The 23,461-nt window shown below is 29.6% G+C and overlaps 1 protein-coding gene across 3 annotated transcripts in view; it reads left to right on the top strand.

Annotated features, from left to right (window-relative positions):
- The window catches only part of Csmd3 (CUB and Sushi multiple domains 3), a 1,108,856-nt gene that overhangs the window by 413,425 nt on the left and 671,970 nt on the right, over nt 1–23,461 (top strand). For 2 of the 3 annotated variants that reach the window (XM_076835403.2, XM_076835402.2), the window contains 2 exons: nt 4,980–5,057; nt 11,698–11,785. In XM_076835403.2, the coding sequence (XP_076691518.2) occupies nt 4,980–5,057; nt 11,698–11,785 (166 nt within the window). The remainder of the gene's footprint in view (nt 1–4,979; nt 5,058–11,697; nt 11,786–23,461) is intronic. The other variant, XM_076835404.2, reaches the window with a different exon arrangement.

Raw genomic sequence — 23,461 nt, 5'->3', positions numbered from 1 at the left:
CCAGTCTAGAATTGAGGGTTCTAATGACATTTGCCTGTCTTTCTTAGGTCCGAATTTTCTTTCAAAATAGTTAAGGCTAAACAAATGAAACTTCTAGATCTGAATGGAGAAGTTAACAAATATATTTCATGTTTACAGGACTAGAAAACAGGTCTGTCACTTCCTACTCTAGGGAAAGAAATGTAATAAATAACATTGTTTAATCTGTAATACAATTAGTAGTCAGTGACCATATTTCTCAATATCAATATAAATGTTAAGATGTGCCATCTTCTCAAAATCAAAACACATGTCAATTACTTTGAATATACAAAAAATTGCAGGAAATTAATTTTTATTCATATTTTCTATTCATTGAATACAATGTTAAGATTATAATTAACTTAAAATAATAAGTAGAAATTACAAAATAAAAAGTAGATACCATATCAAATGGTTGTACAAAAGAGGAAGATAAAGACATTATTGAACATTTGAAAATAAATGTTAAACTAAAGCAGAAATAACCCCTCTAAATCAGTAGATACCAATTGCTTGCTCATGAGAAATTCTTTTTTATATCAAGAATCATCATAATCTGTAGAATCATATGTTTATAATGCAGCCATGACCACTTCCAGAATATTTTATTGTCAAAATAAATACTATAAACTTGAAAGGTCCAGAATTAGAATGTTACATTCATTTTACCTTAATTATTATATTTTAATATAACATAAGTAGAAACTGAGAGTAGTTTCAGGATTTTTTAATGGCACATAGTACATAATGGTACTGTCTCCTAGAATGCCACAGAAACTCGAATGTAAATTATTTCCACTTGATAAAAGTGTTTTAGTAATACTAATCATATGTGTTTGTTTTCAAAGATAAATGTTCTCCAAATTTATATTTTTGTTATGTATATGAATGCCAACAAACGGAATTATAAATTATAAATATTTAACTTTTGAGATTATGTTGTGAAAAAACCATCAAATTTCAATAAAGAACATGAAGGCAGGAGATATTTTGTGATTATGTTATAGAAGCTCTGTGATAAAAGACCAAAAAAAACCATCAAATTTCAATAAAGAACATGAAGGCAGGAGATATTTTGTGATTATGTTATAGAAGCTCTGTGATAAAAGACCACTTAAAGGTTATCTTTTCCAAACTTGCAGCTGATGTTTGAATTCCATCTATCACATCTATATAATATGCTTAGTTTTCTAACAATAAAAGTAAACACCAAAACTAATCCAACTGCATCCTAATCTATTGCCTCCCACTATACCTCATAGTCTTAATTTACACTACTCAGGATTCTCTAATAAAAAATAAAGTCAGATGATATTTATTTATTTAAAAAAAATTTAGAAAAAAAATCAAGGTTGTTTTCACTTCTATAGATATATGTTTACTTTTTGTAATAGGAGTTATTTAATTCATTTTGAATAAGGACTTCAGCTGATTAACATGAAAGCAAGGCTAAATAAATCTTAAACATCACTTTCTTTGAATATGTTTTTAAAGGTAGTTTAGAATTCAAATTGATTTTGAGGATAACAGAACAGTAGCTCACTTGAAGATACCATAATGCAATAATCCATTATAATGAATTAAAACTGATCAAATGAAAGTTACAGAAACAAAGGTGTTTTTTTAAATAAACAAGGATGGATTTGATTGCTCTCATATTGTTCCTTTCTGCCCAACATTTTACATATTAAAACATACTTTTATTATATAGGGGAAAAAAGAGTTAAACAAAAACAACAAAAAGTTATAAAAACAAGCGAAAGTGATAAAAAGAATTTGGCTTATAAATACATAAGAAAACAAAGGAAATGGATCTTTATGCATAAGCCTATAGGTCTTACATTTAAGGCTTTCTAATTTATTAGAGCATACATAGTTTTTATGTATTTAAACATTCCTTTACAAATGATCAGTTTGTAATGTATTCAGTCTTTTACTTATTCACCTTTCCTAATTCAAAATTAATAAAGGAAATTCTCTCAACAAAATATCCTTAAATGACCAGCACTAGAAATATTGCATACATTTATTCATCACCGGCACAATATGAGCAAGATTATTTTTTCTGCCCTTGAGGAGCTTACTGAACAGTGCAGGGAATTGCCACAAATAACACACAGTCTTTTACCATTTTCTTAATGTATATATAACATCATAATGCATTTCAACATTGACTCTCTTTTGTATTAATAAATTTTACATGCTTCTTATTGAAATAACATAAGTTTTAAGAAGTCAGGTTTTTTAAAAGTTAACTTTGGTCACTAGAAACACTCCTTGGTGACATTAGATTTATTTACATTTTTATGGCACAAATGTGATATAAAATCTTTTATAAAAGATATAGGACAAGATCTTATAATCAAAAGACTATCAAACCCTTCGATTTTTTCATAAATATATATGTGTTCTTTCTATAAAAAATTATAAAATGTTCTAAAGTATTTGTTTACTTACATTGTGAAATTTGTGTGAATTTAAATTTTGCATTTAAATTAAATTTTAATTTTAATTTATACTCACAACCTTTTATGTCCTAAAATGGATGTTTTTCTACCCTTCATCTTCTTTATTTATATTACAGTTATTATAGTTTTTTCTTTAAAAAATGTAGATTTAAAAAAGAATAATTTGATATATAGATGCTTTTTAAAAGAAAAAAATAAACATCCTGTTACAGCCAGAAAAAAAATATTTAAAATTACTGATCCAAGTTGATGTTCTTTTGGCTAGAAGCATTCACTTGTTTTCGTGTTCAGGTATTGTCCCTTACCGCAACCAAGTAATTCAGATTAGATATAAACATTCACACAAACCTGTCCTTCTGTTCAAATACATACTTCTCCATTCCACACATATACTCTTTAAACATTATTTACAACAGTGAAATCTTTAACCTATATAATATTATACAACTTTTGCCTTTGGTTGTACAACGTCATCATTTTAAAAAGATTCTTTTGTATAATTTATGATTTGAGTTAAAACTATCATGAAATCTTCAGACTAATTTGTAATACTTAAAAAGTCAAATTGTACAATACAGAGAAAAATAGACATAGATTCCTTCTTATAATTCATGTTTAGAATGGAAAAATCTAGACTTCTGCCATAGAAATAAAAATGCTAATTATTTAGAAAAATAGAAAATAAAAGAAAAGCAATTTGAGGCAGCAGGAGATTTTTAAAGTGGCCAAACTATATTTAGAGTATTTGAATACTTCAGAAGAATTATGCTTTAAGTTATCATGGAGGTGTGAGTGGAGAATCATCACAAAGAGCATCACTTGAGAGAGCAATAGTCATTCTTCACTATAAATAAGAGTCACAGACAATCTCTGAACCATAAAGAGGTGAAGAGGTTGTCTAGTTTTACCTTTCTATTTTAAGAGAAGAAATGGAGGTCTTTTGCAAATCACTCAACTAATAATTGCCAAAGATCAGGAGTCTTAAATTCTACTCCAGTTTTCATGTTCCTCTATTAATCTATATAGCATGCATAGATAATTCATAAATACATGTCCCAATAAGCCATCAGGCCCCATCTCTACCTTTCTACCTTTGGAGGTACTAACAAGAAGAAAAAAATCACAAAAATATTCATAATCAATAAGAGATCCTTAATTTGAACTAGTTGGTAGAAAGACAGTTTAGAATCAGCGAAATGTGGATTTTAAACTATCAAATAAAGATCAGTTTTGCTTTTTATTCAAATTGAAAGCATGAACAAATCTAATTGCATGATTTTTATTTTATTTTTTTTGGTACTGGGGATTGAACCCAGGAGTTTTTAACTACTGAACCACATTCCAAGCCTTAATTGCATATATTTAAAGCTATTATCCTTCACCATAAAAAGCACTATGTAAAAATTATGTCATAATTGGTTACATTAATTATATTTCTTATATTCTTGTTCATGCTATGTCTTTTCTTAAAGAAAATAATTGATGTTTGGAATATCTAATTAGGTCAGATTGTATAACTATTTTTAATTGACAAGATTTTAGTTAAATACATATTCTTTATTTCACTTGGTGTCAATTAAAATTTTAAATGGTCTTCTGAAATATTATCAGTTTTTAAAACCAATAGCATCTAGACTTAATTACACAATTTGTACTAGAATGAAGTAAAAGTTATTTTAATCCAAATTACTTGGAGAATATTTTAATATATTAAAATTAAATTTTAAAAAAATTATAGGTGACTCCACTGGATTAATATGAATTTATTTTTTCTTAGATTATTCAGTTATATCTATTTTGATATAGTACAAAATGTGATACCTCATCTTAAAGATATTGATTTTCTATACCTAAGATTAGAAGTAGTAGAAAGTTGCAAGTATTCAAATAGTGCAAGATTCCAAATACTTGTGATTCACTTCCACACATTTTGTATCAGTCATAGTGTCAAAAGCAATGTTAATGAATGGAAATAAGTGGCCAAATTATTAAAATGTATTTTGAATATTTCCAATTATGTCAGTTTCTTAAATTTTTCCTAATATTTCAAATAAGTTAAATTTTTAGGTAATTTAAATTTTTAATTTAATTTTTAAGCCAAGTTTATTAAATTCTTTCTGCTATACTAATGTCCCAGTATTATTTGCTTTTCTAGTTAAATTTATTCCATACAATTTGGTGAATCCAAGTGATTTGTGATAAAGTGCTTAGATTTGGGTTTTATGTAAAAGTTTGGATAGTTTTTAAAAATATTTATGTGTATATGCAGGTTTTTCCCTATAGAATATTTAAAATTCTATACTGCTTATATTACTAGGTGATTATATTACTTTTTTTTTTTTTTTGTATTTTCCTCAGGGTACCCTATACAGGCTTAAGAAAGCAATTTCTTTAAACTTGCATACTTCCATGCTAACAAAATTTGTTAACTTGAATTTCATTTTTGAATTGTATTTCCTGATACATGTTTTTGTTTGTTTTTTTAACTAGTGAAAAAGGCCATAGATTTTAAATCTAGAGGATTTAAATTGTTTCCAGGGAAAGACAACAGCAACAAGTTTTCTATCTGTGAGTGTACTCCTTTTTTGTTACTTTCTCTAGTGCAAGAGTGAAGTTTGTGGTGTTTGTGTTGTTTGTGTGTGTTTTATCAAAATATTTGTGTATTTACCAAATTAACTGCATTAATATTTACATAACATGCATGATGGTTATTTATATTTTATGTATTTAAATGTTATTGAGTTAATGGATTTTAATTCAGGGGTTTTCCAACTTCAAATTGTTCTTGCTAAAATTTATTCAATATTTTAATATATTCCATATTTGACCTCATTTGATGATGACAGTCAAGTTTTGTAATTCTGGTTGTGAGATAAAAATGAATAAAATTTCTAAAATTGATGGTTTCCTGTAGGAATTCTTATTTGAGTACATCTAAATTTCTACAAAATAAATTCTAAGGCATATTTCATTTAAGAAAATGTATTCTTAATTTGAATAAATTATATCAATTGTTACTCCTTTGAAAATCTCATGGTCTGAAATATTCCATTTTTTTCACAAATTCATGTTTTTAGATAATCTGATGGCCATCTCATAATCCCAGATTAAAAGAATCATTGAATTAGAGCATACATCTGTATTACCATAAACAACATGGAAAATGATTTTGGTAAAGTTATACATGTTTGTGATACAAGTTAATAGTAATTGGTAAAAATTCCTCACTTCCCTATTTACCTGAATCCATGTTTGGACCTTTGAAACAAGCCATTTATGTTATAGTACCTAACTTCTAAAAACAGTATGTTGATAGAAAATGAGAGAAGTTTTTGAAAATTATGTATGGCACTATTGTTGATTCTTCAACAAAGGTATATTTTCAAGTGTATTTTTCTTCATTTCCAAATCCCAGTGAAATATTTTAACGATTTCTTTAAGTAAAACCATTTATTAGAATTATTACAAAAAGGTATTTGCCCGTGTTTATTGAGTTACACATATAAATAGTAAGTGGCATTAATTGAGTTTTTATGTCAATTATCAAGAAACAAACTTAGGAACTCTTGTGTTATTAAATATTTTATGGTTTCACAATTTTAATATCTGATCTTTACATTTTTTAGTTAGACTTGAAAATTCTAAATCCCAAACAGCAAATATTAATAGGAGATCATTGATCAAATTAAGTAATCTGTTTGGAAAGCACACATAGTTTATTTCAAGGTATGAAGCTGTATAATTATGGTTTCTTCATATATTTTAGGGTAAAAACCTATTTTCAAGATTGATACTGTCCATTTTGTGGAAAATAACATTACAATATGATTCAGACATAAATCAGTTGATACATTTTGGAAAGAAATACATATATCCTATAATAAAAAATATAAATAGAAAAATTTGCTAGTTCAGATGATTCCAACATAGTAAATTTCATTATGTCAATATGAAATGGAAGTAAAATGTTTATAATACCAAATAATATGTTTACTAAAATTTTCCCAATATTTTAATCTGACCCACATATCTGTTTTGGAATTCTAACTAGAATTATAAGACTAGTTTTCCTTTTCTCACTTATCTATACAAGTGTTACTTTATGTGCTGCATGCTTTCAACTACAAGATGTTCTGAGAAATTGAGTATATCTATACTCAATAATATAAGTTATCTCGGATTTGTCAAGGTATTATTTGATGTGAATAACTATACTGATTGGTATGTTGCCTTAGTGGAAATATGTATTTCACTGTTATGGAGTCTAATGGTGAAATAAAAGGAAATTATTTGTATTACTGTGTTACCTAAAACCAACCAACCAACCCCTGAATATTTATTTCAAGATTGTCAGACAGAAAGTTCATATGAAGGAAATAATGCTTAATTTACCTCATATTTTTGCCTTTCTCCTTGTTTTTCATGTTAAAAAAGAAAAGAAAATGCTTTTCCTTACTTTTTTTGAATATAAATTATTTCTACATCAATACAAACCAAGTATTTATAGAAAACTTTTTATGGTTACAAAATTGCAAGCCAACAATTATTATAATTATTATTTTTTGTACCAGGGATTGAAATCAGTGGAGCTCAACTACTGAGTCATATATCCATCCCATTTTTGTTGTTGTTTTGTTTTTGTTTATTTAGACAGGGTCTAGCTAATTTGCTAAGGCTGACTTTGAATTTTTGATCTTTCTACCTCAGGCACCCAAGCTGCTGGGATTACAGGAATGCACTTCTGTGCCTGCCTGGCAAGCCATCATTATTTAAATTTTTTTTTTTTTTTTTTTTTACTACAGTTTGTTTCTCAAGTATTGAATAACAGAATTTAAAAATAAGGTTGTTTATAGCAAATGGCTATATCATTTCAATTTTGATCGTTATATTTTTATTATCAAGTAAGCATTCAAGTTTTCATCTCTTGATCTTTAGTTAACACAGGACAAAATAAAAGAAAGAAAACTTTTATCTGACTTTTCGCTTTCAAATTTAAAAAAAAAGAAAGAAAGTCTATGTTCCTTAAACACCAAATAGGTTTTATTGCTGACATGGGCATCAGCAAGTATAAGCATGGATGACCTGAAATGCAGAGTTGCGAAAGCCTGTCTTTTTACAGTTTAACTGAGAAATGAATGACCAAAATGTTCAGGAAGGTTCAGTAATGCTGATAAGGATAGTTTAGTTGTTTGAATATCTAATTCAGTTTTTATTTCAGCTTTAATACCAGAACTCTATATTGCCCCATTCATCCTTTGTTACTCTAAATAACAAGGAGTTGCCCAACCTATCCTCAAAATTGTAAATTTGACAAGAAAAAAAAATAGTTTTGAAATTATAAATATTTAAAAAAAAAAACTTATTGGCTAGTATTTTTGCTTACTTATCTGAAGCCCTTCTAGGATATTAAAGTGGATAAGAAACTATAAGGTTCCTATAAATGGTTATGTTTTTCTTTCCTATTTCAAATCCACACTTTCATTCATTCCTATTATTTATACATTTCATAGTTTCTCCATGGCAAATCATGTTAGAATAAAATTTAAGAAGCAAATAAAATACAGTCGCCTTAGCCCTGAAGAATATAACAGTATATTGGGATGCTAAATGATTTAAAAGGTAATTTTTTGTAGAATAAAAATGTATTAGTATAAAATAACATCATTGACATCCATGATGTTTGAGTTCAGAACCAAATACAAAAGCAAATATTTTAAAAATTAGGATAAATATTAAAAACTAAATAAAAACATGAGAAAAGTAGCAATGTAGGCAGCAAGAAGAGGTAATATAGAGGTGAATTTAGTTAGAGTCAACTTATTTTTATTTTTAATGTATTCAGTGTGCTATATAATATCATAAACTTTATAAAACATGTTTATAATAACAATATTATATTTTGATGTTGACTAATAGTGTGTTTAAGTTAAATAATAAAATAACAATACAATAATACAAAAATTAAGATTCTTGAAACAAAAGATACTTGTGTATTATAATAAATACATCAATTTTAAAATCTTATAAATTTCATTCATCTCTTTACTGGTGTGTGGAGAAAAAGATGCACATTTCATTAATATTACTACTAATAAAAATATTCTTAAAGACCATAGCAAAAAGGGCTTTCTTCTAGCAGATGTCCTTTTCAAGGGACAACAATCTGTATAAATTTTAAAGAGCATTGATGTTTTTTTACTATTCTGCAAATTACTACTCAAATTAAAAGAAATAAAAATGTTAAATCTATCTGTCATTTCAATGGCATTGTATAGTGAAAGCAGTTGATTCAATGATTACTAACCTTGTTTGAATGTCTGATATCATTTAACCTGGGGCAATTCTGAAATAGCTAAACATCAGAGAAAAGGAAAGATCATACATTTTGATATTAATTTATATTTTATTTTCAACATTTACAACTAACAGACACTTAGTACATGTAGCTTACAGAAGCTCTCTCATTATCCCTGTATTTTAATTTGGAAAGGCTGTCCTCTATTGCAGATGTCAAAATCAGTGATTTAAATGATGTTTTCAAACACATAGAAATAACCTGACAATTAAATTCATAAGAATTAAAATTAATTATGTAAATGTGGTGAAAATCATAAATATTCTCTGTATTTTAATGGAAAATATTTGTAAAAGTGTTTTGAATTTTAGAAAATGACTTTATTTTCTGCCTTGCTGAGCTGTCTTAGATGGTCTTCAGAGCTGAAAGGTTAGCCTGGATTTAAATATAGACTCTGGCATTATTTGGCAAATGATTTTGACTCACTTCTTAACCTCCCAATGCCTCAGTTTCCTTGCCTTGAAGAGGTGAAAAATTCTAATAGTAGTTTCCTGTAAGATTGTTGTGAGGATCAAATGAACTAAAATATAAAATAGATATAGAAGACACATAGTTGGATGTACTAACATTCAAATTCATATACACATCTTTAACATGGTCTTACTTTTTGATACAAAAATTGTAAAATACAAAAAAGACTTTTTCATAATTTTATTTTTCTAATGTATATAAACCACTTGCACATTAATCTTTAATCCATTTTATATATTGTATTATACTAAAGTAGTTAAACCTAGGTTATGCCACCTGTTTTCATCATCTACAACACTCGCTAAAAGAAAGTTACATTTTAATAACACATTCTACAGTATTATCAATAGCTTTTCAAAAATTATAAAGTTAATACTTCCCATAGAAAATGCTTAGTTTATTAAAAACAGTTTTTATGTGTTGGTTTTAATCAAACAACTAGGACATATGTGTTTAGAAGTATTAGAAACTTAGTAGAAATCTAGTTGACTCATTGGAGGTTTGTATAGTAATTAAAACAAAAAATAACTATGTTTTAGGAAGTTTGGTCCTCTTCTAGTATTCAAGATAGATTGAAGATAAATAATAATGTTGTCACAAAAGTATCAAAGTGATTAGTTTGATTTTGAGCTGACACATGATATAGCAATTGGAAATTTGGGGGATGGTTTAATGGCTATTGATGGAGCAGGAAATTTTGGAAAAGATGCAAAATCCTATATTAGAAATCATTGACAAAGAAGTAAGTTTTTAAGCATTGAGGGAAATACAAAATATGAAGGGCTCTGGGCCAGTTCCTTTGAATTAGTGAAATCAGCTAAGGTAAGACAGTGACCAAAAACCCCAGAAATGGCAAAAGGAATTAAAAAAAATTAAAGGACCAAGAAAAATAAAAATATTACATTATTTGAATCCATGAGTATATAGTAAAGGTGCAAGAAAGATATTGTTGGTGAAAATTAGAAAAATAATTTTATATCTAATTAGAAGAGGGCACCTTTACCACAACCATGACTGCTGGACTATTATTTGATAGCTGTCTTCCTATCTGATGAATTAGTGTCAACCCAATGACCAATTTCAACTAAACAATCCACAAGTCCAGTGGTTCTCAACTTTAACTTTACATTAGAATCATCTTGAAAGTTACATTAAAAAACAAAAATTGATGCCCAGGTTTCTACTATAAGCTAATTGTATTAGAATATCCAGAGCTAGAACTATGCATTTTTAATCTTTAAAGAAAGATCTACAGATGGTTCTAATCCAGAGTGCAAGACAAGAACAATTATAAGGTTTAGGAATTTTCCTCTGGTGTTTGTCCTTAAGCACTATGTTTTCTTTAAAAGAGCAAACTAATAAAGGAGCAAAATTATGGAAATTACTCTCCAGTTCACTATAAGATTGAATTATAAAACAATATCACTCAAATATTTCAGAATTATCTGGCTTTATTATCTTCCCATTAAAAAAATATATCCTGGGAATTTAAGCATCCAATGTTACCAAATTCACTGAAAAAAAAAAGCCTTCAATAACTGAGTTCTCTAAATAAACTGATGAAAATCTGTATAATAGTCATGTAAAATGTAGTTATAGAAATTGCTTGAAGGTAAAGCCATTATTTTGGTTTCTAGAATTATATCATAATTCAATGACATGCTTTGTACCACATCATTGTTTTACCTTAATATTGGCAGACAAAATTATTTTGTTATATACCAAATACAGAAATGTTAATAACTTTAAAATTTTCCTGTATGGTCTTATTTTTAATTGCAACTTTGAAAACAAAAAGTATCCACTAACATTGAATTTCAGTAGAATCTTAGCTACTCAGGAGAACAAGGCAGGGAAATTTCAAGTTTGAAGCTAACCTGGGCAATTTAGTGAGATCCTGTTCAAAAATAAAATATAAGGAGATCTGGGGATGAATTTCAGTGATAGAGAACCACTGAGTTCAATCCCCAATCATGGACAAAAAACAAAAAACAGCAAAGTTTCAAATGACAGTGTTATAACTGGTAATGGTCTCTGTACTATCAATAATTAATGGAAACTCTGGCACTGATAAGCTAGAAATGTGTCTTGCAATTTGATTGAAATTAAAAAGAAAGTGCGAGATACTAACGAGTTAATATTCAGAGAGTAGTATGTCATTGAATATAAATATTAAATTTAGGTTCTGATAGGTCCATAAAAAGAGGAAGAAGTTTTTTACAAAACTTCATTATTTTTCTATAAAATTATATTATAATTTTCGATAGTAAAAAATAGTGATTATAGTAACAAAATATGTTTTGTGTAAATTTTAAAATTAATATCATTCTTAATTTCTAATCATAAATATTTTGTTTTTATTTTTTCTTCTTGCTGCTACAGTAAATGAGGGAGGTATTAAAACAGCTTCCAATTTATGTCCAGATCCAGGAGAACCAGAAAATGGGAAGAGACTTGGATCAGATTTTAGGTAATATTTAAAATTATTTTATAATTTATTTTGTCAGAGTTTATTTGAACTTAATTTTTTAAAAATAACTGATAATATGGAAATGGAAACCTGCTGACTTCAAATTGTGGCAGCTAGATTCCATTGATCATTCATTATTTTAGTGTGACTAGTTAAGTAATATGTTGCTTTATCAGGACATTCTTTTTGAAATTAAATGATTAATTGCTTGCCATGTAGTAAGTGAAAAATCATGGGATTTATATTATAAAGATATATATTTTCATTCAAATTCTGCTGCTTAAAATTAGTTGTCTGATCTTGAATATGTTGCTCAATCCTGTCTGCCCAAATTTCCTCTTCTGTGATGTGTAAAAAATTAATTACATACAATGGTGAATTCCAACTGAGGCAATGCACATGAAATCCTTCAGCAGATATTCCATATACATCTTATTTGTGTGTTTTAAAAATAATCATAACTTGTAATATTAATTTTATATGATCCTAAAAGTAGTATTTATTTTATTAATTTGAAATTACATTTCCCAACAACCTAGAGAATGTATATAATATACAATGAAATATACTTAACTACCAAAGAACACTTTAAAACCTTTATATTTTTTTATTTACAGTTGTTATTTCTTTATATTGTTTATGTGAAGTACAAACCATACCCTAAAGAATATTTCTAGGAACCAAAAGATAGCTCTTAGAATATAGATCTGTGGAAATTTTGTCATCTGGATCTTTCAAGATGACTTAAGGCTATCTTTTGCTATATTTCAAATAGAAAATTATAATCTTACTTCAACATGGACATAATTGTATTTTTCTAAAATATTTATGGAACTTTACTTCTCAAACTTAAAATAGATAATAATGTTTGAAGACATATATCAAAGAGAAATTCAAAAGGTCTCAGATCTGGTTAAATTTACTCATAATGAAATAAGTCAATTAAAATCAGTTAATTCAGATTCAATTATTAATAGTTATACTTTAGAGGCTCCATAATTGTATGCAATTTACTAAGTGATTCTTTTTTACATGCCTCCTTTCTTATAAAATCATGTAAAAACTTGTTATTTTAGCTTCATTTTACAAATGATAAAACTGAAGCTCTGTTTGACTTTCTAAAAATTTGATGGAACTCGAATTTGAACTCATAATGTTAGGACTACAAATCTTGTCCTTTAATCAGTGTCTAAAAGTCCAACAAACTATCCAAATCCCATCTTTGACATGAATTGCCTTCCTTTGCAAAAGGAGGTATCTTAAAAATCTCAAAATGGAAATCAAATCACTTATCTTATTGGTTTAGGAGAAGATTAAATGAAATAATGTATGCACAATAGGAATCATAGATCTGGAGACAATGTAAGTTCTCTAATCAAAACAGCTGGTATGGTAAAAGATGATAGGAAAATTATTACTAAAACTTGGACCCATTATTTGCCAGTTATGTGAATGGTTCATTGAAAATAGACTTAACAATGTTGTAATGTAAAATTAATATAGGGAATTAAATTTAAATTTAATTAAATTTCCTTTAAGTGCAGTGGATTTAAAGTTAGGCAGATGTAATAACAAATTGAAGTAAGTATTCAGAAGTAAAAAATAAGGTAAAAAAATGAGATCCTATAAAAGATAATAAATGTTGTAATGCAGAAACCAACCTGATTTTAGATATCACACCTGTTGATATTGGAAAAATTATATATGGCTAGCATGCAGGAAAGGAAAAGTGTTATATTGAAGAAGGGCTTAATGAGCTATTCCAAGAAAATAAAGATCAATGAAGCTCAGTTATAGAGCTAAGAATAAAATAAAGTTGAGGAGTTGAGGAGATAAAAAGAAGCCAGATCTCTTCTGCAAAGAGAGTAAATTGGCAGTCACTCAGCCTTACCTGGACTGGAGATGTTTGTTTTAAGCATGTATGCATTTTAAAAATGGGTTCTGACATTTAAAACCCAAGAGAGATATCTATATGTATTTCTATTTGTATTTTTCTCTCTGTCTACCTTTCATGTGTGTATGTGCAAACACACACACACACACACACACACACACACACACTCCACGGAGTTTTTTTTTTATTCCCTGGTTGTATCTGGCAACTTAAGTCAACATAATTTCATGACAACATGAACTAATTAACTGCAGCTCCCCATTGGCTGCGTAGTTTCTGTCTGGTTCATCATGGTTCCAACAGAACTATTTTATTAGGCCACCTATTCATCTGTGATGGCAAGTTGTTAAAACCTATAAAAGAGTGACCTAGTCCAAGTTTAAGACTGAGAGAAACAAATGGAAAATGGAAAATAGTTGTTACCAAGAACGGGAGAGCAAGCCTGGGACTGAAATCTTGCCTTGCTAAGTAATTTTAAGTATTCTTTTGAGATTGATGATTCTGAATCTGCCTGGTTATAGGATTTCTACTTAGCATTACTACATGTCCCAGGTACAAACCAAATGAATTGTGCAAAAGCATAATAAAGTACAGTGTATTTTCAAAATTGCTAATTATTACTTCAGGTATGCCAATTAAAAATATATCTGGAGCAAGAAATCTTCAAGTAGAAGTGTAAATTGGGGATCTTTAGCAGGAGAATGGGTTAGATTGTCTTTAAGAACAACCTCAACTATAAGAATATCACCACTTTATAAACAGCAGTTAAACCAGGCATGCTAGTGTATGCCTGTAATCCCAGTGGCCCAAGAGGTTGAGGCAGTGATCCTGAGTTCCAAATCAGCCTCAGCAATTTAGCAAGGCCCCAAGCAAGTTAGTGAGACCCATGTGTCAAAATTTAAAACCAACCAAACAAACAAATGGCTGGGGCAGTAGCTCAGTGGTTAAGCGCCCCTGGGTTCAATCATTGATATAAAACAAAACAACAACAACAACAACAACAACAACAAAAAAAAAACAGCAGTTAAAGAATTTGTAGACTCATATATTTCAGAGGAGAGAAAAAAGAACTTTGTATGTATTTAACAAAAACAAAAACCTCTTAAAACTTAACCTCTAAATAGTAATATATATTCTCAAATACATGTTATTTTACCAATATATTGAAAGATTTCTCTAGAGCACTGATTACAATCACAAAGCATTTACTCTTTCATCATTTTTCTTGTGTGGTAGAAATCTTTATGAATTTGTTCCTCAAAGAAAGATAAATTTCAAATACTAAGATGTTTATTTTTCACAGGTGAGAACAGCGGCCCTCCATCTCTAACTCCATGGTTTTCATTTTAGTTCACCCTTTACATGTTTTTAGAACATTGTAATGTGAGCTTTCCTAGCTACAGGTTCTTCCTCTTCTTATCCATATGTATGTTGGTGCCATATCAGTCTTCTACCTAACATCTATAATAATGTGTTTTTCCAACTTAAGCTTTCCTTATACACAAACTATTCAATTTTGTCATCCATAATGTCTCAAAATAGCTCCAGTCTTTTGAGGTTTATCTCCCATTTGTATTTGCTGTGGTGATGAATTACTCCACATAGTGTGCCTTCAATATATCTTATTTTCTCTGACTTCTTTACTAGGTTTTATTGTTTCTTTTCCCCTCCTGGAATCTCCGATCCCAGTATTTTTTTTTTTTTTTTACTTGTGTCATCCTGCATACTTTTAAGTACCCACTTAAAGACCTTCTTATTTTTCTAAACAGTTGCAATTTGGCTCTTCCCTAGCATTTTGAGTAACTTCATTAGAATACTTTGAATATTTTTTCATTATTGTTGAGAAATTCTTCTACCTGTAAGATAGTGGAAATCAGATATAATAGACTCATATATATTACTGTACTGATTGATAAAGGAAATTAGATATATTTAATGAATTGAATTAATTAAATAGTACAACTGCATCTTCAGTATTTTTCCATTAATTTCTCTGATCACATGACTGAACGGATAGCATGACCTCAAACTCATCATAAAACTAAATGACTTACAGACAGTGGATGAAAAACAATCTTTTATTCATAAAATCAATATTTTTATAATCATTGAGGAAATCTATAAGAAAATCCTTGAAGAACTAAGGTATCTTACTTGCTATATTTTGCTTACCATTTTATGTTATAATCTCCAAGGTGAGAGTCCCAGCAGCTGTGTTTTGAAGTCTTAAAAGCTTTGTTTCTAATTTGAAATGCCTGTGGAACATAACAGGCTTTTAAAGAGGGAAATGCTGCCAAAGAGATATAAAAGCTGGCAGCATCTTCTATGCTGAAAAATAAATTAAAAATTTAAATGTCTCTTAAAATTACAACCAAATGTCTGTGGAAGCCCAGCCTGTGAAATCTTTAGCTTTCATAGACTTTTTTTCTGCAGAAATGCTTTACCTGTCCTTTTTATCAGAAGCAGAAAATATTGAGGAAATGGAAAAATTTGAAGCTGCAAAAGAGATATCAAACAGGATAGGAATTTGTAGGTATTTATTCTCTCCTTGAGAACAAAAGTAATGTTTGCTTTAAATTTTGGATTTTCATTTGGATTATGAAAACATGGACATATCCATATCCTCAGCAGAGAACATGATAGTTACTAGGAAATGTTAAAACACTTCTATCTATCTATCTATCTATCTGTCTGTCTGTCTGTCTGTCTGTCTATCTATCTATCTACCTACCTACCTACCTACCTACCTCCTACCCACTTACCTACCTATCTATCACTATATAGGCAATATTAAAACTAGGTACTAACTAGGCACATATATATAGTAATAACACACACACACACACACACACACACACACACACACATGCTGGCCTGGGCAACTTAGCGGTATCCTGTCTCAAAATAAAAAGGGCTTGGGATGTAGCTCAGTAGTAGAGGGTTCCTGGGGGTTCAATCTTCAGTACCCTGCAAAAAAAAAAAAAAAAAAAAAAAAAAGCCTAGTAAATACCCAAAGCAATAGTACAATAAATAGATTACCTGATTTATCTTCTCTTTATTATTTTCCTAATGAGTTTTAATTAAAATCTTTATTCTCTCCCAACATCTTAAAACCCATTACTTCTCTCTTAGTCTCATTAATCAGCAATCTTTAATTATCATTACCTCTGTCTTACTTCACACTCTTAAAACTTCTCATTTGCACAACAGCTATAGTTTTCTATTTCAGAAAAGCATCCTTACTATGTAATTATTGCTGTGTTACCTGTGATAAAATCTTATATCTCCCATTTTTTTCTCAAATTTAATAATATAATACAGATATCTTACACCATCACACATCATACATGAGCTTCAAATGACCCTCATACTATTATTTTGTTATTTATTAAAACACTTTGAGTATTCAGACTCCTGGTTTACTAATATATAAATTTACACTCCAGAAGTTCCCACATTTAGGAAGAATAAATGCAGGCTGTGGTTTGCAGTTTGGTGCTCTTTCCCCTTACTTAAACATTTGCATTCTACTATTTAAGATCTTCTGTAAGAGTACAAACTTAGTTTTCTGGCATTATCTTCTCAATTCTACCACATTGTGTTACAGAATGGCAACCTGCCTCTTACAGAAAAAAAATACTTATATATACATATACACATACATATGAATGCACACACATCATTTCAGGTGTATAGTGTGTATTTTTAAAAAGAAATGTATACGAAGTTACTATTTGCTTAAACTTTCCAGTTCTTTCAGGTAAATTGTTCTTCCAATGCCTTCACACTTTTATCAGAACCACAGTACATGCTATTCTCTCATCTTCAAATATGATTTTGCTGGTCTTTACCTGTTAAGAATCCTTTCCATTCTTCAATGGCTTTTCTTCAACTTCCTTTCTGATAAATTATCCATACTCTCTTGGCTCATTTAATTTGCATAATATTTACTTCTGTGTTTCTCTTATTGCCACACTAGGCATTTATTCTATGAATTAAAATAAGAAATTTATTTTCTTCAACAAGCCCAAAACAATTTTAGATGCTTAAGAAAATCACACTGTTGAATTTGAATATATCTTCCTTTAGTTTTAAGACCAATACAATTAAGACTTACTATGCTATTCTGGTCCATATGGAAAGGTGGTTTAGGTCTCTTTGAGAAGGCTCCTAAGATATTAGGTCTGAAAATGAAGAGCAATGAAAGCACGCTCCTTTTAGTTGCTTGTGGCCCAAATTGTTCAGTACAGTATTTCCATGTAAAAACTAGCTCCTGTATAAATAGATCTATGTTACATTTTATACATATGTAGAAGAAAGAGTGGAAATGGATTTTTGAAAGCCACTTTACTGTTTTGTTATCTAAACTGATAGGACATTAGGCCATATGACTTATAGAAATACTCAAATTAAGTAGACAATCTACGAAAATAACATGAATAACATGCCCTTGTACTGAATCTATGCATGCTTCCTGATAAGCTTAGCCCTTTATCTGCACTCTCTTGTGTATTTCATTCTCATGCCATCCTCATTGCTGGAAGGAAAAAACAAGTTATTATTGCAATATTATAGCCAAAATATTATAAATGAAAAAGTTATACAAATAACAATTTGAGGCCACAAATAACTTAAATCATAGCAATATTCTATTAATATAAATTTTAGAATGTATGTATTTAGAAATATATTAAAAAATTGCATCAAGGGAATAGTTTTTGCTATAGGTAGGTAGGTAATATAAGTATTTTTTTCCAAGATAATGTGGGAATGTTTGGGGGCATACTAACAGCAATTTTAAATCTATAAAAAGTTATATAATGTATGTATTTTCTTTTATGAGATTTTATATGACAACTATTGAAAAAAATTATAATATAAAGAAATACTAACTCCCTTCCAATGTCACCATTAATGATAAGGAGATCCTAAATGCAAGTTTAAAAGGTTAAATAGGTCAGAAATTCACATATTTCATTTGAATACTTTTCATATTTAATTATCTATATGTTTCCATGAGGAAATGGATTACATAATTTTCCTAATGAGAATATTCTTCTTATATTGGGAATGCTATGTGACGTGGACAATATGAAAGTTATCTAATCTTCATTATATTAGGTAATGAGATGGTTTTAGGTATTATTGGTGTTGAAGTGAAATGATAATAACAAAATATTAGCAAATGAGACACAAGGAGAAGAGATGTTTGTGTAAAGAGAATGTTTATGGTGTAAACAACATGAGAAAAAGAAGGGAGAGAAGAGATTTGTTAAGCGAAATGCAGAAGCAGAAGAGAGTAAGTATATATGCTGTATTTCAAATTAGCATTTTTCTTATAAAAAATCCTTTGGATTTAGTAACTGTGCTTAATTGCATTACCTCATTTCTAATCCATCAAGAAATTTTATTGTTTTTACTTACAAAGCATATTTTAAATATGGTAAATATCCTTCATTTCAATTAAGACTTACTTAATTCAAGCCATTATCATTTCTTACTTAGTCTTTATAAAACTGTCCCAAAGAGTGTCCTTTCTACTATTATTATCATCTATGATGCATTCACCACTGCAAAATAGCCCAACTGATCTTTTAAAAGTGGATCAAACCATGTTACTTCTCTGTTTAAAACCTCCAAAGACTTGACCCTTGCACTTTGAATAAAATCAGTACTTTAAAAAATGTCCTTATAGAACCTGTTCTTGGTTGTTGTTGTTGGTTTTTTTTTTTTTTTTTTTTTTTTTTGCGGAATTCATTTTGGATCATTTTCCACCTAACCACTTTGATTCAGATGTTCTGGTCACTTTGGTGCTTTTGAAACATACGTAGTTTCATTTCCACTTGGGCCCTTTCTGGGAGATTCCTGTACTAATGCCTTCTTCTTATTCAAATGTGAGATTGAACATAACCTGCCCAGTGATTCTCTGACCACTCAAGGCATTTAGAACTATGTAACTCCTTTTTACTTTAATATTTGTCATCTAAAACTTTTCTATTTGTTTATTGTATACTGATCCTTGGTCTGATAGCTATTAAAACCATTCCTAGACTTCTGCTCTGCTGTTTATCATGGAGGAGGGAAGAAATGAATACCTCAGGCTGAATTTCCCAGGCTTCTGTCTGAATTTGGACATTGAGAGATAGTAGTGGGAAACTGAAACAGATAAAGAATGGAAAATTGAGGACTAACTTCCCTCCCTCCCTCCCTTCCTTCCTTCCTTCCTTCCTTCCTTCCTTCCTTCCTTCCCTCCTTCCTTCCTTCCCTCCCACCCTCTGCTTTGGGTGACTACAGCTCTTGAGCATAGTATACTGGATAGGACTGCCGTGTTTTTTTTAAACCAAGTGAATCCATCCTCTGGTTTCCAATTGTATTAAACTCTGAATACATTGCTTTTTAAAAGTTTATCATCTCTATTATTTTATAACTTATCTCTTGCATTAACTTTCTTCTCTTGAGAAAGTCTATTGTGATATTTGCTTTCCATTTGGACCTTGATTGAAAGAGTTTGTGTCTTTTCACAGAATGTAAACTCTTTGGGGAAAAAAAAAAAAAAAACCAAACTTGTTCTGTCCTATTGACCAATTATCTTTATTCTCTGAACATGTGGTTAAAAAAGGAAAATCATTTTTGGCATAGAAAATAAGATATTTGAAGCTAGCATTACAAATTAAAACAACTCAATAGTATTTAAAATAACCTTTTATCAATAATTATTTGAGATTTAAGAAGATTTCATATTAGATTTTTTGGGGGGCGTCACTGGGGATTGAATCCAGTGGAATTTTACCAATGAGTTGTGTCCCGTTTATTTTTTGAGACAGTGCTCACTAAATTGCTGAGGCTGGCTTCAGACCTGCCATCCTCTTGCCTCAGCCACTGGGATTACAGGCATGTGCCCAGCCTAGACAAAAATTTTAGGTAATTTTCTCAGTAACCTGAAGATATAAATTTTCATGTTTCTATTTCCAATATATATAGTATTACAGACCAAAGAAGAAGGTAGATAATAAACTTCTCTGGGACTACAGATTTTACAAATCAGTTTGCTTAATGAACATTTATTGAATGCATACAGTGTGCCAGGCAGTAGACCAATTGCTGTAGCTACAAAGATGAAAAGGGACTTTTAATTATATAAAAAAACAGAAATAAAAATCCTAATGCATAGCAATAAGTACAATTTTATATATGTATATATATATATATACATAAACATATATATATCTATATACATATACATATGTATATATGTATATATATGGTTAAAAATATACACATATTATATATGTGTGAGTGTGTGTGTGTGTATATATATATATGTATATATATATATTACACAGAGTAAGTAAAAGATGTTTAACTCTTTAAGAACTAGAGGGATAAGAACCAGAAAGGCCACCAAGGGAGGATGACATCTTCACTTTATTATGAAAATAAATAGAAGTGTTCCAGATATAGGAAAAGAATAGAAGAAAAGAATTTCAGGATGAGTATGGAGCATAGGATTGACCCAGAGCTCTAAATCAATATGGCATATTATTGCTGATTGTGAAGTGCCAAGTGGGATGGTAGAGATCTAAATAGGAAATTGTCAAGCAGTGAAGAGAATGAGATGCATTTCCAGTTGATGAAACAGGACCATGATTTGCACCTATCCTACAAATGCTATGTATTTTCAAACAAAACCAAAATTAAAGGCAGAGTGGTATTTCTAAACACACTTACAAAAACTATTTCTGGTAAAGGAATTCCCAAATGAAATTTTATAAATAAAAGTGTATTTTTCCCAAATAGAGCTCTAGAAGAACTACTTTTTGTCATCTGCTGCTTAGTAATAGCCTTGGAGCCCAAGCCTATATTTTTTAAAATCTTTTTCTTTGTCATTCTTGGTGGCATATAAGTTCTGAGTCTAGTGATGATTGTCTCATGAACACAAAAAAATCTGGTTTTCCTTCAGATATCAAATCTTCATTTGAAGAATGAGGAAGAACTAAAGTCAAAGATTTGTTCCTTTCTGAAGCCTTATATATTTTTTTCTTAAAATTAGGGGCTGGGGGCTGTGGCTCAGTGGCAGAGCACTTGCCTGGCATGTGTGAAACACTGGGTTCGATCCTCAGCACCACATATAAATAAATAAAAAATAAAGGTACATCAACAACTAAAATATATTTTTAAAAAATAAAATTAAAATTTTAAGACTTAAAATTAAATGCTTAGCAACTTCTATTTCATTGGCCAGAAATTTTGACACGTGCACCTTTTGAATAGTCACTGACCAGTTAGAATGTGATCATTCCAGCATGAATATCAAGGATAGGAACTCAGATCTTAAAAAGTCAGGATTGTATTTAAGGAGTATTTATAGATAGCATTAAAGGCTATTTGTGACCTAGTCTCAGTTTGCTCTCTAATCTTATAAATCCTTTATCTTCATCCACCTCATTCCTACTTCCAACTCCCATTTATACACACATGTATATACACACAGATTGAATAGACAACACATATTCAACTATTGCAGTTCCCAAAATGTATCATGCTTATAACCCATGGAAAATTTATATGCTGCATTCCTGACTAGAATGCTCCCTTTCTTATTCTTTGCATGTCTATGCCTGATCAACCTCTAGTATTAAGCTGTTTTAAAGTACCAAAAGTCTATATTATTGGTCTACTTTTATTTTCCATAGCAACATGCACATTTAAAATGTGTTAGTGTAACTTCTTTTTCTTTTTTTTCCCCCCTCTTTTATATCGAGATGTTCTTTGGGAAGAATCTCATTCCTCCTTTCAATATTGCATCTCTTTTCATGAGACCTAACATATGGCAGGGGTTGGAATAATCATGGGCACACAGACTTTTAAAAGATAAGGTAGGAAAGGTAGAAAACAACCAGAAAATGAGTCTAATTTTCTGTCCCAAAGATCTTAAGTTCCATCTAGAAAGAAATCTGTAAATTTTGTAAAGCTTTTTACATGATACCTAACAATTTGGACTATCTAAAATATATACACAGGTACTTGATCTATTCTAGACCCACCAGACTTAGACTGCCAGCTAACAAAAAATTTATTAATTCTTAAAAATATAGTTTATTGTAATTATTTTAAAAATGTCTGCATAGAAATTCAGTGTCTTGAACTTCACCTTCAGACATAAAATTTATGGCCAAGACTGGCAAATACCTACCAAGACCCCCTGAGGGATTATACCAGTGGCCACTGGGAGACAGAAAAACATTGCCATAGTGGTGTGTAGGCATACAGCTGTTGTCCCAGGTACTCAGGAGGCTGATGTGGGAGGATTGTTGAGTTCAAGAGTTCAAGAGCAGCCTGGGCAACATAGCAAGACCCAGTCTCGAGTGCGTGCACAAAAACACACTTCCAATAACAATAACAACAAAAAATATAATCTTTTCATGGTTCCCAGGCCCAAAGAAGTATTTAACAATTTTATTTACATGGTAGTTTTATCTAAAGGACTTAAGAAATTACATTGTAGCAACTTAACACTTTTATATACTTTCCAACTTCTCATACTTGGGGATCAGATTAATCATTATCATTCTTTTTTTATAACCCACAGTGAAATGATGTGGTACTTGCTTTTTATTATACCAATTACTAGAAAAATCCAGTTTCAAAAAGAAATGATTTGAAAACAATGCAGTGTTTTAGTGCTGATACTGTAAACTACTTCAATCTAGTAGTTTTCCCAGTGCATGAAAGATGTCTGTTTCCATTAAAAATTAAAATAATTGTAGGGCCTTGAATGTGTA

This window comes from Callospermophilus lateralis, chromosome 16 (assembly GCF_048772815.1).
Source record: "Callospermophilus lateralis isolate mCalLat2 chromosome 16, mCalLat2.hap1, whole genome shotgun sequence".
Lineage (NCBI taxonomy): Eukaryota > Metazoa > Chordata > Mammalia > Rodentia > Sciuridae > Callospermophilus > Callospermophilus lateralis.
The sequence above is the reverse complement of the archived record's forward strand: the minus strand, read 5'-3'. Positions and strand labels throughout refer to the sequence as shown.